General features: G+C 38.7%; 1 protein-coding gene across 3 annotated transcripts in view; it reads left to right on the forward strand.

Moving 5' to 3' along the window:
* The window catches only part of prkd3 (protein kinase D3), a 99,255-nt gene extending 87,249 nt beyond the window's left edge, over positions 1 to 12,006 (forward strand). For all 3 annotated transcript variants that reach the window (XM_061895559.1, XM_061895561.1, XM_061895562.1), the window contains 8 exons: positions 815 to 867; positions 1,057 to 1,129; positions 1,213 to 1,319; positions 2,040 to 2,201; positions 4,489 to 4,587; positions 4,679 to 4,946; positions 8,646 to 8,731; positions 10,833 to 12,006. In XM_061895559.1, the coding sequence (XP_061751543.1) occupies positions 815 to 867; positions 1,057 to 1,129; positions 1,213 to 1,319; positions 2,040 to 2,201; positions 4,489 to 4,587; positions 4,679 to 4,946; positions 8,646 to 8,731; positions 10,833 to 11,006 (1,022 nt within the window). In that variant the 3' untranslated portion in view covers positions 11,007 to 12,006. The remainder of the gene's footprint in view (positions 1 to 814; positions 868 to 1,056; positions 1,130 to 1,212; positions 1,320 to 2,039; positions 2,202 to 4,488; positions 4,588 to 4,678; positions 4,947 to 8,645; positions 8,732 to 10,832) is intronic.
* The last annotated feature ends 5,454 nt before the right edge of the window (positions 12,007 to 17,460 follow it).

The raw sequence follows: 17,460 nt of genomic DNA on the forward strand, positions 1-17,460 counted from the left end.
AAACTTTATTTATCCAGACTTAGGCAATTAAGAACTGATTTTTATTTGCAAAAAGGAAGCATTTACATGTTAGAATTGCTGACATAAGACAATAATCTCTTTTTGTTGAACTTTTGTCGAAATCCTGTGCTCTTTTAGGTTAAAGTTCCAGTGAGCTCTTAAAACATTGATACAAATTCCTAAAATCACAAGTTGATTCAATATTATTGGGGAAAAAAACCTCAAAACCTTGGTCGCAAATTCAGACATTTTAGGCTGCATCGATCACTAAAGAAGCCCACAAAATCCTGGAAGGACCGTATTGTGTGCAGAATACTCGCGCACGCAACTCATACAGTGGGGTTGTACAGATAAATGAATTAATATTATCAGCGTCTTTGTTTTATTTCAATTCAAAGGTGGAGGTAGCGTGAACAATGTTCCGATAATTACTGACAAATAATTATTTAGACCCACTGGTTCAAAGCCTTTTGCCATTACACCATTGAAAATCTTGTTTTCCAGGGTCACAACATCCATTTGTATTGCATCAAATGATCACAGTTTTTGTCTTTCATCTCCAGTCAGCCCCAGTGGCTTTTCAAAATATGGCGTTATGAAACTATGCATACTTGCACCGTTCAGTCACACGCTTCAGACAGCCAGTTTATCATGTAATGAAATGCTTCATCATGATGATGTGTGACTTAATTTTTGCAGCTGCGATTAGATTGAAGAAGCTATGTGAGCAATGTAGCTCAGCTTGTCATTACTCAAGGATCCCAGTGACCGCTGCATGCATCGGTTAATGATATCTGTTTCCCCCCGTCTGCAGAAGAGCTTTCTATCAGTATATCTGTGTCCAACTGCCAGATCCAAGAGAATGTGGTGAGTTTATTTTAGCACTATGTTGCACAACTTCCCCGCACAGCCTGCACAAGCATGCGTTTCTATGCTTTTCAAGTATCAGAACAAGTGTTTTTAAGTTTGGCAATGCCAGAGATGATGATTTAATAGATGCTTATTTACAAAGAACTGTTGCTAGCTGTTGAATGATGTTAATTGTCTTTTCCACAGGATATTGCTTCTGTGTACCAAATATTCTCTGATGAAGTGCTGGGATCAGGACAGTTTGGCATAGTGTATGGAGGTATGTCTTATTGTCAAGTCCAGAATATGTACGAATATGATATGATTGTAAATATGTGTCTGTTCTTTCATTTGGAAAATTAGGTAAACACAGAAAGAGTGGCAGAGATGTGGCCATCAAAGTTATTGACAAGATGAGATTTCCTACCAAGCAAGAGAGCCAGTTAAGGAACGAGGTGGCCATATTGCAGGTGAGTGATTAAGGCCGTGTTCACAGTGAAGGTCAATTTCGTTTTTTTTGCCCACATGCAACCTGTATCAGATTTTTTCATGTGTGTGAATAGTAGAGTTCCGAATTTTTCATACTCAACCCAGGTGTTTCGTATGTGGACATAAATCGTATATATATGCAGTGCATCCTCAATGTGTCTTCTTCCGTGCTCAGGTCTCATTCATTCAACCAAAACGTCATCAAAAAGCGATAAGGGTCATAATTATTCGCCAAAATAGACATTCTAAAATAAATAGTTGACAACGGCGCAGATAATAGGTGAAAATAAAATATTTTAGGAACTCGTGAAAATCTTACCACTCCTGCTTCCAACTGGTTGCCCACAGACACACTCTTCAAGCAGACAGCAAAGCAAAATATCTTGTAAGACTGCCTGAGCCAAAAAATGTGTCCCCTTCCTTCCTAATTTTTTATGTGCAAAAATTCGGTTCAGAAAATGTTGAGTGTACAAAATCAATGAAATTGCCACAAATGCGCAAGCACTGAGACCGTCCTAGAATGGAAGCCATGTTTACTTTTGTAATCACTGCCAGATTGCATTTTTGTGATGCCACTAAAAAGATCAGATATGACAAAAAAATCCCAACTGGACATCCGACTCTGCAGTGTGAACACAGCCTAAAACATGTTCTGTCTCTCATTGTACTGTTTTTAACCAGTCTTTTGTTTCTTCTGTCAGAATCTGCATCATCCAGGTATTGTCAACCTGGAATGCATGTTTGAGACGCCAGAGAGAGTGTTTGTGGTTATGGAGAAGCTGCATGGTGACATGCTGGAAATGATCCTGTCGAGCGAGAAGAGCAAACTGCCTGAACGAATAACCAAGTTTTTAGTTACACAGGTGAGTGTTGTAGACATACTTCCAAATGTCAGTTTCTTATGTTTTCCAGACATCTCTTTGGCTTTCTGAAAACTGAATTATTACTATAAATCTGGTTCATGCATTTTTCCCGCGGTTCTGAAAGCACTTGAATTTTTGTGTTTATTGTCTATCACAGTCTGCCTGCCTCTGTGTCTTCCCCTCTGTTGGTTTGTTTTATCCTACTGCACTCAAGTCTCTGCTCAGGCTTCAGGCCTGTTTATTCTTGCGGTGACCAAATTGTGGGGTATTGTTTATGGGATTGGTCACTGTGGCATCAGGGTCTCCTCCCTGCTTGTGGATTACTGGATGCTGTGTGCTGGTGGCTTTGTGGCCTTATTAGAAGAACAACATTGGGCCCCTGGGTCTCTTGACCTTGACCCCAAACAGAAGCAGTTCCATTCACAACCATACCATTAGCTGCGGCTGGCCTGATTTTGATATGGCCGGGTTGACGACTGTTAAAACCATGGTCAGGTTAAGGGAGCCAGGCGTTGTATGTGGTTTTGGTAGCGGCCCACAGGTAGACACACATTCTTGGCCTGGGTGAATATAGGTGTGATGATGAAATGAGACATTGATCAAGATGGAAGTATCAGACTGCTTATACTTCACCATATGGCACTACCTTAGATCACACAAATCTGTTTATACCACAGAGTATAACTTTTACTGTTGCATAGCTGCCCACTCTTATGGATTCTGCGGTAGACTTTCAGAAAATGCAGTTGTCTACCGACATTCCGACTCAATTAAAAGTATTCGGGATTGTGACATTTTTGTGAGGATACAAAACGCTTAAGTTTGTCAGTTAAATTGTGAAAAAGTTAAACACATATTGTGTGAACTTTTTATATTCAGCTTGCGATTGAAGACAGCAAAAAGACGGCTGAGAAAAAGAAGATAAACAAACTGCACCTAAAAGAAAGAAATTGTTGCTTTTAAGTTTTAAAACATCTTAATGAAAACAATCAAATAAACGGAAACCAACATTGCTAAGGCAAACGCCTGACTGTGTACCGCCGTAGTGTACACTGTGCATAAAGTATAACTGGCTAGCATATAGCATCAATCATTAGCAATCTAGCAAACAAGTTGGCCATAACAACACAACACCAAAACCCAAAAACCAAACCCGGCCCAGCAACACCTAGAACAGCAACATAGCAACTGAGAGGACACACAAACATGACACAAAACAATCCAAAAGTAATCAAACACAAATGAACAACATCAACAACAGCATCAACACTAATAACAATTCCAACATAGCAAGGACCAGAGATCCATCATTGACAGCACCACCACAGCTATCCACAAAAAACAAAAGCATTCAAAAAATTAGCAATAGTGTCAGAGTGGCTCTGATTATTGATTTGAGCTTTGACAAGCACAAAGACACCAATAAAGCTGGAGACATGACAAAGCGGTTTCCAAGCTATTTCCGGTATGTCACCCAGGAATATTTAACATTTTGACTCGTTGGCCAGTATGCCAACTGCGCCCGGCAAGATTAGTTAAATAGTAGTTTAAAACTTACTAGCTAACATATTTGCAGCAGGTTTCCAAAAGCAGAAAAACACTCCTTAGAGCATCTTTTGTATTTTTTACCTTTTTTAAAAAATTTTTTATTGTATGTCCTTAAAACAAAACATACCTGTCATAGAGACATATATTTGGCAAGTCAGTTCTTAAAAATAACAGAGCGCTTCTGTCACATAAAGGCTCTTTGACTGGCATAAACTATGACTTTTTGACTGAACACTATTATCCATTTCATGAGATAATAACCTTAAAGTCTTACATTACATGTACAAAATAAAAAAAACCTCTCAATATTCATGTCCTGTTCCTGGTCTGTGGCTTTCTGAAAATATGAGTCTCATGACGAGGTATATATACTTTCTGCATTTAATTATGTTTTCAAAACTGATTAGTCTCATTAGTTTTTATTACAACATAGGCTTTTTTTTTTTACAAAGCAAATGTAAAATAGATTCTTAAACTACCATGCAAAATCATATGATTATTAAATTGAAAAGGGTGTATTTTGAGTGTATATTAATATTAATATTAAAAATGTTAAGACTCTGTCAGAAATCTGATTAGTGGACGTGGCAATCATTTTAAGCATCTCAAAAAAAAATCAGATTATAAACAGTGCTGTCATTTACTTGAAAATCGGGGCTGGATTGTAAATACCAATGCTAGTGATTCTTACAATATCTTCATCTGATCTAAATCTGGTGTTTGATGTTCTTTACAACAGATCCTAGTGGCCTTGAGACATCTTCACTTCAAAAACATTGTTCACTGTGACTTGAAGCCTGAAAATGTTTTATTGGCCTCTGCGGAACCATTTCCTCAGGTACAAAATATAAAGAAAGTCTTTGTTTCAGAATGAACATCTGCTTGAATACTGTTGGTGTGCAAATATTAACTTCTCCTCCATCCACCAGGTTAAGCTATGCGATTTTGGCTTTGCGCGAATCATCGGTGAGAAGTCGTTCCGGCGGTCGGTGGTGGGCACACCGGCTTACTTGGCTCCTGAGGTCCTCCGTAGTAAAGGCTACAACCGCTCCTTAGATATGTGGTCTGTAGGTGTCATTGTGTACGTCAGCTTGAGCGGGACTTTCCCTTTTAACGAGGACGAGGACATTAATGACCAGATTCAGAACGCTGCCTTCATGTACCCCCCTGCACCCTGGAAAGACATCTCTACAGAAGGTAAGAGGAAGTCAGCATAATTCTCAGACACTTAATGCTGTCCACACTACCGACAGTACGTCTGAACTTTGCAATGTGTTCGATATGAACCATTGTCAATACTCCGCAACTGCCCAAAAAATGTCTCTCCCACCGATTTTGTTTGATTGACAGGTTTAAAACAACAACAAATTAATTTGCTTCCATTAACTAACCTCTTCTTTGGAAACCTTTAGAACAATTAGGCGTTGTTCTACCATCTTACTCCCTTAAACCTTAATTCTCAAGACACTATGTTATGATTACAGATTCTGCATTTTATGGACTTTTAAGTTCCTACGGTATAATAAAAGTCAAAAACTTTTGTCCGAAAAAGTGTATGAAGATAAGAAATTACCTTCGAACATACTTTAGACTCATTCGGTTGGGTTGAGATGGTAAGACAGAGTAGATCACGTGTCAAATTTAAGGGCCGGGACCAGATGTGTCAGGCCACATCATTTTATGGGGCACGGGAAAGGCTGTAAATACCACACTTTCTCACTAAATGTATTTGTTCTTTTAATTTTGACAGAAAAAAAGCATACTGCATGTTGCATGTTTTTTCAATTTAAATATTATTTGATCATGCAAAAAGATATTCCAAGTATTTTTGGTACTGTTGATACTTAAATACTTAACTTCTTGTCACCCAGACCTACAATTTCAAACCAAGTTATCCGTCAATTTGTTTGTAAACAATATAATAATCAAATTCGATTGCCTATGCAAATTGTGTAACATGGCTTTTATATGTTCATAGTCGCATATCGTCACTGTTACAAACGGCCTTCTGAGGGCAGCCATAATTGTGATGTGGGCTTCAATAAAACACAGTTTGACAACTCTACATTATATGCCTTAAGAAATAATGTAAATACAATGAATTAATTCCAGAAACTCATGAATATTACTACAAATTTGTTTTTATAGTGTAGGGAAAAAACTGTATGTTTTAATCCCATTTGGCAATGTTTAGGCTCTTCACCATTCGATTCAATTCCGATTATTGGATGACCATTTGATTCAGAATCAATTCTCGACTCAACACCATCCATCCATCCATTTCTACCACTTATCCACAACTCATATGGAAACGAGGTTTGTGGGAAAAATACAAATTTTGTAGACAATCATTTTTTAAAATTGCAGCTTCGCTTTATCACACTTTTTTTTCCCTTGCATTTGTATTCAAAGCATATATAATGTTTTTTTTACCCTAAATTAAGCATTTCAAGCATACAAATGGCCAAGTTAACAAAACACATCAATATTACAGTAGTATTTGACCACAAAATGAAACCAAGGCAATCTAAGTGCGCTGTTCAGTATCATGGCCATTGATTGACTTAGTCTAAGGCAGCATTAATACAATGGATTAAATGAGGGTAAAGCTGTCTAAATTGTGTTATTTCATGCTTACAGGCCTCTCATAATGTTAAGAAAAAATGCATTTAGAAGGTTGTTAACACATTTTGGATGCTCTAACTATGAAAAAATACACCGTATTTCCTTGAATAGCCACCGGGGCGCTGATTAATTTAAAACCTCTTCTCACTCCTGCGCCTATTCAAGGCATGCGGTAATAGTAAGCAGGTGCTAATAACTTTAAAACATCTTCTCACCCCTGCGCTTACCAATGGCATGCAGTAAAAAATTGAATGTGATGTGAGGATACCATCACGAAGAGCACATTTAATACAAAAAAACGTTATTATTGTTATTATTTTCAGCACTGAAAGCTTGGAATAATCTACAATTGATGCATGCACTTCGTTGTTTCTATCGTCACACGGACGAGATTGGAAGGCATACTGGGTGATACAAGTTACACTGAAGGTTGTGATATAAACAAATTTAACACTCTTACTAATATGTGCCACACTGTGAACCCACACCAAACAAGAATGACAAACACATTTCTGGAGAACATCGGCTCTGTAACACATTATAAACGCGACATAACAATTACCCAGAATGCAATGCATCCATGACTCTTACTGCTTATATTATACACCCCCGTGCCCCCCAACCCCGCCCACCTCAACTGACGCACGGAGGGGGGTGGGGGGGGGGCTATTGGTGCGAGCTGGGTGTATAATATAAGCAGTAAAAGTCATGGATGCATTGCATTCTGGGTAATAGTTATGTCGTGTTTATAATGTGTTACAGAGCCGATGTTCTCCAGAAATGTGTTTGTCATTCTTGTTTGGTGTGGGTTCACAGTGTGGTACATATTAGTACGAGTGTTAAAGTTCTTTATATCACAACCTTCAGTGTAACCGGTGTGGCTGATGAACAAGACCCCTGGTTTACTCATTAGTACAATTAGAAAAAACTCTTTATGCTGTGTAATTTCATTATACATATCAAAAGAGTTTTTCGGTTCCCGTTGTCGTTGTGAAATGGGTCAAAATGGCTATTTGAGTGGTAAATGATGATGACACTGCTGCCTCCGCCATTTTGATAATGACGACAGGGGAAGCGGTAATAGTAAGCATGCACTAATAATTTTGGGAAGCAAGTTTGACGCAACAGTACTTCAAAGCAGACGCATATTACATGCCCGGCGGCAATTCAAGGAAATACGGTATATTTAATCCTCTTTAAAGGAATTAATTTACCATGGTCAGTTCAGGAACCAATTAATAGCAATAACAGGTTTTACTGATGAATGAACATTACTTTTGCAGTACCTTTATTGAAAACTTGACGTAGAAAAGTGGAGAGGGTGTTTGTGCTTTTCTACGAGTTCTTTCTTAAATTCAGTTGTGTTTCTTACCTTCTTTATCAAAGTTTTGTCACTTGCAACTTCTTTGGCCCCATGTTGACTTTTTACAGTCATACTCACTGAAAGACAAAGCATAGAGACTAAGTCACTAATGCGTGAAATTCTTCATTTGGGCACTTGATTCTGCACAGTATTTGAAAACTGGAGCAAAATTTTGAGAGAAAATGTTGGATTTACTTTGGAACCTTGCCTTATGAACCCCTTACTTTACAAACTTCTAGATTTACTAACCACAGACCGAATAAAGATATGCCCTGTTGTACAAACTTGGTCGCAGTGGACAAATGTTTCCTCCACCCATTGTGTGCTTCGCTGCGCAGACATTTTGCGCCCGGCAGCACAGCCACTGTGGGCGAGCTGACAAATTTCCATGCTCAGTCAGTCAGCACAGCAGTGCTGTTGTTAGCTACTGTGTTAAATGCTACTTTTTGTGCCTTTTAAGTGTTTTTAAGCTTTTTACAGCGTTTTTCTAGTTTTGCTAGCTCCATATGATTCCACAGAAAGCAATGGGCAAGCGGTGTGTTGTTTTAAACAACATTCAGAAAGTGTTCACAGCCTTGTCGACTATGCCTTGCCCCTTCTTTCTTTACCTTCCGCTGTGCGCAAAGATTTACTAAAAAGTGGGCTTTTGTCAAAGCTGTACCTAATTTTTCATATTTTTGAATCATTGAGAAATTTGCTTCAATATATTAACCTGTTTGAAAATCAATTAAGTTTGTGAATCAAGGTTCTATGGTATATGAAAAGCGAGTGGTACAAAAAACAATGTTAACTGCAGCATGGAACATACGTGGGTAAAAATATGTGAGTGTATTGCATATAAAGCATGTTTGTGTTTGTGTGTTTTTCATAATGCACTGATACAACCTGGTCATCATGTATTCTCACAGCCACAGATCTGATCAACAATCTCCTCCAAGTGAAGATGAGGAAGAGGTACAGTGTTGACAAGTGTCTCAGCCATCCTTGGTTGCAGGTGAGTTTTTGTTTTTCCTCCCACATCCTAAAATCCTGCAGGTTATTACAGTAATTGGAGAGTCTAAATTTGATTTAACTGTGAATGTTTGTATGTATGTGTCCTGTGTCCTGTGATTGGCTGGCAACCAGTCGACACTGTACCATTTCCCGGTACCTGGAAATCAATACTCAACAGTTCTCAACAGCAACAGTTGTCATGTGTTGATAAAGTTTTATTTGTTTAATAACACAATCTTATTTTTTACTTATACATTTAACTATGAGCTGATTATGATAACAGTGCTGTCCAGTTGCTGCCTTGTTTTTTTACTCTTCTAAGTGCAGAGGTGGGTCGTAACGCGTTACATTTACTCCGTTACATCTACTTGAATAACTTTTGGCATAAATTGTACTTCTAAGAGTAGTTTTAATGCAACATACTTTTACTTTTACTTGAGTATATTTATAGAGAAGAAACGCTACTTTTACTCCGCTCCATTTATCTACATCCAGCTCGCTACTCGCTACTGATTTTTATCGATCTATTAATGCACGCTTTGTTTCTTTTTAGTCCGTCAGACAGACCTTCAAAGTAGTATCTATCACATGCCTGCGTTTCACCAATCAAATGCAGTCACTGGTGACGTTTGACTCCGTTTCACCAATCAAACAGAGCCAGGCGGTCACATGATTAACTGCACACTTTTTTATAAACCTTTATTTATAAATTTCAACATTTACAAACAGTTGAAAATAATAATCAAAGTAAGTATAATAACAATTCAAAACAGTATACAAACCGTACAAAACAGCGCCAGGGTTTTTTAAATTCAAAGTAACTAAAATAGAATGCAAAAAATATATATATATATAATAAACAAAGTGCAAAGCCATAGGCTCACTCAATTTCAGTAAATAACTTAAATTTGGAACACAGCATCATCGTTTTCATAGCTTTTTGGTTGTTAGAGCTAGAGTGTTTTAATGTAGACTTCTAAATCTTTTTTAAATGCACAAAAAACAGGTCGGGTATTGAGAAACTTACATTTATGAATATAAAACTTAACCAATAGTATAATGAGGTTGCAAAGGTAAAGTTTATTTAAAAACATTTTTTTCAATACAGTGTAAAACCAAATATATATTATTTAATATATATTATTGTTTTAGTTGCTTAAGAGATATTCCTGGCTCTGAATTTGTTCATTGCTATTTTTATGTTTTTGTGCATTACTTGTTGCCGTCATTATTAAACGAACCGGTTACTCATCAGTTACTCAGTACTTGAGTAGTTTTTTCACAACATACTTTTTACCTTAACTCAAGTAAATATTTGGGTGACTACTCCTTACTTTTACTTGAGTAATACATCTCTACAGTAACAGTACTCTTACTTGAGTACAATTTCTAGCTACTCTACCCACCTCTGTCTAAGGGGTCATTTGCAAGTATTATATAGTTGATTTTGCATGCAGTTGCAATTCCAAGCCGTTAAATGGCGGTAGTGTATAGATTAATTACGCTGAATCTAGTGTTTTATTGCACCCTAAAAAGTTTGTATACTGTAAGTATTACACATATTACAAACTTGCTGTTTGACAACAATCAAAAAGGTGCATTTTTCTTGTCGTTTTTACTACCATTTTTGGAGGTGTTGAAATCGCCATGTGAAATCGCTAATGTTAATCAATAGCATGTCTATAGCATATTCAATGTAAATTAGCATCAGGTTAGTGCATTTTGATTTTATGTTTAAGTTTTTTCTGTCAGGCATACTTTCTTTGTTGGCATGGTGAACTGTAACATTAACTCAAGGCAGTCTGACTGAGTATTTGGAGTGCTGCCTGAGTGTTTGAGCCGGTGTTCTGTCAAATGCAACAAAGTTATTGAATTATGGCCTTGTTAAATTTTATATGAATCGATACTCAGTAGTGCCAACTAAATTCAGTCCGTGCCTAAAAAAGAACAGAATTCCTTGCCCATATCCATCACAGCTGGGATAGGCTCCAGCTTATTTCTGACTCGAATGAGATTATGCGGTATAGAAATAAATGGATGATAGTTCCTTATGTTTCAACCTCATATACTTACTAGATATAATTAGATATTTTTTCTATCAGGACTATCAGACATGGCTGGACCTCAGGGAGTTTGAGACACGACGAGGTGAACGCTACATCACCCACGAAAGCGACGACGCTCGGTGGGAGGAGTACTCGGACGAGCACTGCCTGGTTTATCCCAAACACTTTATCATGGCGCCCAACCTTGATGATATGGATGAGGATCCCTAGTGGCACAGGGGACGAGAGAAAGAGGGAAAGACTGTCACACGGTGGGACTTTTTGCATCAAACTGTGGATTTCCGACCCTTGGAAAAAAGAGTGTGGGAAAACCCAGCACTGCTGCAAGTACTAAGCTGAGGATGTGCGCCACTGAAAAACATAGAGGAACTGTGAGGAGCAATGATACCCAAACATTCCTTAAGGATTGAGGAAGAACATTCGTACCTAACAATAACTTCATGGTTGTATTGTTTTATTCAGTTTTGGTTCATGTTGAGTAATAATATGGCTCTGTTTTCTTTTTTAAAGAATGTGAGGACATTGGTTGAAAGAGAGCTTATGTCCCAGGAGTAAAGGACACTTTTCACAAGGGATTTAGGCTCTGAGAATTTATCCCAAATACTGTAAGTTCTCATTTCCAAACGTTTGTGAGGCTGTCCTTTGGCATGAAACTGGAACTATCATGTATGTATGTTATTTTAATGTATTTAGTAATTGTGGTCGACTTTTGCACTATATTTGCATTGAATATTGCGACGGAACATGAAGTGCATTTGCTGCTACAGAGGGCATGCATGGTCCGGGTGAGAAGTGTTCAACAAGGATAATCAATCAACCTGAGATGGTGTGTTATATCACCTGAGATGGATTGAAGAAGTTGTACTGTTCTTTATAGAAAAATAGTTCAGTACTGACACCACCAGTGGACTCTGTGAGGACATTGTGTCTGTACTTACTCTTTCAACTGAATGCATTCCAAGTCTGGGATATGAAGAGGTGTCACTTAGAACAAAGTGTCCATTCCATTTTGTAAACTAATCGTCTGTTTGAAATGTTTCTTTTCATCCAGTCGACATTTTGAAAGGCTCCACGTGGCGTTCTGGGAGTACATTACAGTTTTTCTCAGTGTCTTGTCTTTGTTGCCGCTGGATTGGCAGGTGTTTTTGTACATTTCAATGCATACCAATGGAAATAAACACTTCTTTACTGAGAAGGACAATTATGAAAACATCTGCCTATTTTGACTTGGGAGTATATTTTGCATTAGTAGCTTTTTCATGTCACAGCTTCATTCTGGGCCAGCCGCTCATTCCAAAGGGAGTAATGATGGGTTCAATCAATCAATCAATGTTTATTTATATAGCCCCAAATCACAAATGTCTCAAAGGACTGCACAAATCATTACGACTACAACATCCTCGGAAGAACCCACAAAAGGGCAAGGAAAACTCACACCCAGTGGGCAGGGAGAATTCACATTCAGTGGGACGCCAGCGACAATGCTGACTATGAGAAACCTTGGAGAGGACCTCAGATGTGGGCAACCCCCCCCTCTAGGGGACCGAAAGCAATGGATGTCGAGCGGGTCTAACATGATAAAGAGGATGGCTGCAATGTGGGGTTTGTTGTTGCGGTGAGGGGCGTGGCTTTGTAACCTGGACAAATGCTATTATGAAATACGCATCCAACTATCGCTTTATTTATTTTTTTTCAAATAAGCTGTTTAAAGAGTTATAATGAACCTCAGACCAATAAATGCAGGCAAGCCTCTGGCATATACACAACCCTGGACCAGTTATTTGTTTGGGTGTCTTCTAGGGGTGTGGGAAAAAATCGATTCCAATTACAATCGCAATTCAGAATCGATTCTCTTTTTTTTTTTTAAATCGATTTTTTTTAAAATCAATCCAACAAAACAATACACAGCAATACCATAACAATGCAATCCAATTCCAAAACCAAACCTTACCCAGCCACACTCAGAACTGCAATAAACAGAGCAATTGAGAGGAAACACAAACATGACACAGAACAAACCAAAACTAATGAAACCCCATCCATCCATTTCTACCGCTTATTCCCTTTTTTGAGGTCGCGGGGGGCGCTGGCGCCTATCTCAGCTACAATCGGGCGGAAGGCGGGGTACACCCGGGACAAGTCGCCGCCTCATCGCAGGGCCAACACAGATAGACAGACAACATACACACTCACATTCACACACTAGGGACCATTTAGTGTTGCTAATCAACTTATCCCCAGGTGCATGTCTTTGGAAGTGGGAGGAAGCCGGAGCACCCGGAGGGAACCCACGCATTCACAGGGAGAACATGCAAACTCCACACAGAAAGATCCATCCATCCATCCATCTTCTACCGCTTATTCCCTTTTGGGGTTGCGGGGGGCGCTGGCGCCTATCTCAGCTACAATCGGGCGAAAGGCGGGGGTACACCCTGGACAAGTCGCCACCTCATCGCAGGGCCAACACAGATAGACAGACAACATTCACACTCACATTCACACACTAGATCCCGAGCCTGGATTTGAACCCAGGACTGCAGGACCTTCGAATAGTGAGGCAGACGCACTAACCCCTCCACCACCGTGAAGCCCCAAGTAATGAAACTAAAATGAATATTATTAACAACTGTATCAATATAAGTTATAATTTCAGCATAGCAGTGATTAAAAATCCCTCATTGACATTATCATTAGACATTTAGGAAAAAAAAAAAAAAAGAACAATAGTGTCACAGTGGCTTACACTTGCATCACATCTCATAAGCTTGACAACACTCTGTGTCCAATATTTTCACAAATATAAAATAAGTCAAATTTTTGGTTTGTTTAATAATTAAAACAAATTAACAGTATTGCAATCAGTTGATAAAACATTGTCCTTTACAATTATAAAAGCTTTTTACAAAAATCTGCTATTCTGCTTGCATGTCAGCAGACTGGGGTAGATCCTGCTGAAATCCTATGTTTGAATGAATACAGAATCCTTTTAAATCAGGAAAAAATTGTTTTTGAATCGAGAATCGTGTTGAATTGGAAAAAATCGATTTTGAATCGAATAGTGACCCCAAGAATCGATAAGCTGAAATCCTATGTATTGAATGAATAGAGAATCCTTTTAAATCGGGAAAAAAATTGTTTTTGAATCGAGAATCGTGTTGAATTGGAAAAAATCGATTTCGAATCGAATCTTGACTCCAATAATCGATATTGAATCGATTCATGGGACACCCAAAGATTTGCAGCCCCTAGTGTCTTCCTAAATGTAATACATATTTATTCTTAGCGCTTTCAAGGTCACACGAACATGGATGACATACCTAAATATGGTGGTATGGATCTATAAGCAGATCAAACACTGTGCATGGAGCCCAGTGATCTATTGTGGGCGCATGGATAATGTACATTTATGAATGACAGAACGCTTCATATTTATACTTTACTGCCGGCCGTGTTGACAATTTTTGCTCCATCACTGTTGGTACATAATGTGATTCCCCATACTGTCACCCTGGCACCCGTAGCACTAAGTCGTATTGTAGGTTTGAATCCCATTATAAGTACTGTTGGAACGATTTAGGAATGTATAGTTTTTATGATCTTAAAATTGTTTAGTTTTTTTAGTATAAAACATGCATTAATTGAATTCAAGTTTGATTAAAAAAAAAAATGGTTTCAACTACGTTAAAAAGTGGGGCAATTTTTTTTTGTGGTTGAGGTGGGTACAGTTCTACTTAGGATCCACTTTAGCTTAAGGTGGACCTGCTTTTCATGTCTTTTGTATTAGTAATGCATGCAACATAGTTTTACTTTGGTTAACAACATACATTGAAAATCCCATAATTGCTCATTTATCTCTGCTTTGAACGGCGTCAATGTGACAGATTTATGTCCGTATTTCTAAAACTATTTAAGTTTATTTTGTAGCCTAGGGCAGCACGGTGAAGAAGGGTTAGTGCGTCTGCCTCACAATACGAAGGTCCTGAGTAGTCCTGGGTTCAATCCCGGGCTCAAGATCTTTTCTGTGTGGAGTTTGCATGTTCTCCCCGTGAATGTGTGGGTTCCCTCCGAAAACTCCCGCTTCCTCCCACTTCCAAAGACATGCACCTGGGGATAGGTTGATTTGCAACAATAAATTGGCCCTAGTGTGTGAATGTGAGTGTGAAGGTTGTCTGTCTATCTTTGTTGGCCCTGCGATGAGGTGGAGTCTTGTCCAGGGTGTACCTTGCCTTCCGCCCGATTGTAGTTGAGATAGGCGGTAGGAAATGGATGGATAGATAATACAGATAATAAGGTTTCCCCTCCAAAATATGTCTATGTAACATTTTGTATATAGTTTTTTCCTATGTATTGTGTTTTGTTCACTTATTCAGTTAATGCCAAACCAGGAAAGGAGTTTTGAATGTGCTTCTGTGGTAGGAGGTATCGAACACGTTTCTTCCCCCTTGGACCGATCAACATGTTTTTTTACATTTTCATATTTTGGACGTTATCTGGAATTTAAACATACTGGATTAAACTAAATTTTGTTTATTCTTCGTACCTGATTATTTATAGTCACCGCACACCTATACATAACTTGTAATGTATTAATAATACATTCTATTTTAATGTCTAATTATGAACTGCATTTTTGTTGGTTGTGTTTATACACCCATAGCCAAATCTTATTTTAGTCGCCAAGAGTATACTAATAAACCCTGGTTTAACGCTGTTAATTATTAATGAAACTCTGCGAATTAGTAATTATTAATTATGAATGGAACAGTTTTATAGCTATAGCATAAAAACCTGTTTATGACCTTTTTTAATTACAGATTTTAACATTAAGAAAGCCCTCTAGACATGAAATAATGGCCAACGCAGAACCAAGACTGACACTTTTCCTGCATTCGTGTTCAGGCGGATATCATTTGTCCCTTTGATCAGAGCGGTTTGAGTGCTGTGATGGGATCTAAAGCCTGATTGGAAAATATCAAACACATTTTTAAACAGGAGTAAGTCACTAAACTGTTGGTGTTCATCTTTTTCCAGGACTTTGTCCAAAAATGGCAGGTTTGATATGGGTCGACAGTTGTTCAGTCATCAAGACTGCTATTCTTCAAGAGGGGCTGAATGACAGAAGTTTTTAAAGCTTTTGGAAATATTCCAGTCTGAAGTGAGATGTTCACTAGATTAGCGAATTGTAGTAACAAACTGCTCAGCACAGACTTTAGAAATCTAGTAGGTAACTCATCAAGGCAGCATGTTGATGGACTCTGACTGTGGATGTTTTTTTTTTTATATCATGAAAGAATATTGCAAAGTCATTGCACTTTGACAACCATGCAGCTGCCACTTCAGCTGCGTCATTTCTACATACAGCAACAAAAGTAAAATGCAATGAAAAACTACAAGTGAATTATAAAAAAGGAATATAACAGATCGAAATGGGGCCGCAATCCTAATGTTGTTTAGGGGCCACAATAAGCTTACAAACAAAAACTGTCTGCTGCTTACTACATATTAAAAGTACAAAAAGTTGCCTTTTTCCTCAGTGTCGATCCAACCGAGCCTTGCTTTATCTGCTTGCTTCAATGCTTTCAAGATGTGAACTTTGCAGGCCAAATGACCCCATTAACCCCCCTTTGGGGGAAACACTTTCTCCACTGAAGACCCCCGTCCTAAAAAAAAAAGGAAAACTGAGTTCACAGAGTCTGCAAATGCGACTGAAGAAACCCAAACTGTCCAACTAAAAATATCAGGTAATTTAGTGCAGCTTGTGTTTGTCAAGGGTAATGATACATTGGGAGAAGATATGCATCTGGAGTGATTTAGTCCAAAGGGGGAGGAGCTGTATGGTCTCTGCAGGAAATACAAGTGCAATGTCTCCCTCCTCTGGATGGATCAAATAAACTCTTTTTAAAACACTTGGTAGTTACTTTTAATGAATCATAGTCCTACTGTTCATGTAAACAAATTTCCAGGGGTGTATTTAGGCAAACCTAGTCATTGGGCCAACACAGATAGACAGACAACATTCACACTCACATCCAATGTGAGTGTGAATGTTGTCTGTCTATCTGTGTTGGCCCTGCGATGAGGTGGCGACTTGTCCAGGGTGTACTCTGCCTTCCGCCCGATTGTAGCTGAGATAGGCGCCAGCGCCCCCCGCGACCCCAAAAGGGAATAAGCGGTAGAAAATGGATGGATGGATGGATAGTCATTGGGGAGCTTCCACATAACAAAAACACCAAGGTCAATTAGCACGTTGTTAACTACCAAGAAGGAGCTGAGTATTAAAGCCTTTTACTGTAATTTAATGACGTCATCAAGTGTAAGCCATTTTTTAGAGTGCATTAATATTATTTTGTTAGCCAAGTTGCAACACGGTGAAAGAGGGGTTAGTGCGTCTGCCTCACAATACGAAGGTCCTGAGTAGTCCTGGGTTCAATCCCGGGCTCGTGCTCTTTCTGTGTGGAGTTTGCATGTTCTCTCCGTGAATGCGTGGGTTCCCTCCGGGTACTCCGGCTTCCTCCCACTTCCAAAGACATACACCTGGGGATAGGTTGATTGGCAACACTAAATTGGCCCTAGTGTGTGAATGTGAGTGTGAATGTTGTCGCTCTATCTGTGTTGGCCCTGCGATGAGGTGGCGGCTTGTCCAGCGTGTACCCCGCCTTCCGCC

The sequence above is a fragment of the Nerophis ophidion genome, linkage group LG03 (genome assembly GCF_033978795.1).
Source record: "Nerophis ophidion isolate RoL-2023_Sa linkage group LG03, RoL_Noph_v1.0, whole genome shotgun sequence".
Lineage (NCBI taxonomy): Eukaryota > Metazoa > Chordata > Actinopteri > Syngnathiformes > Syngnathidae > Nerophis > Nerophis ophidion.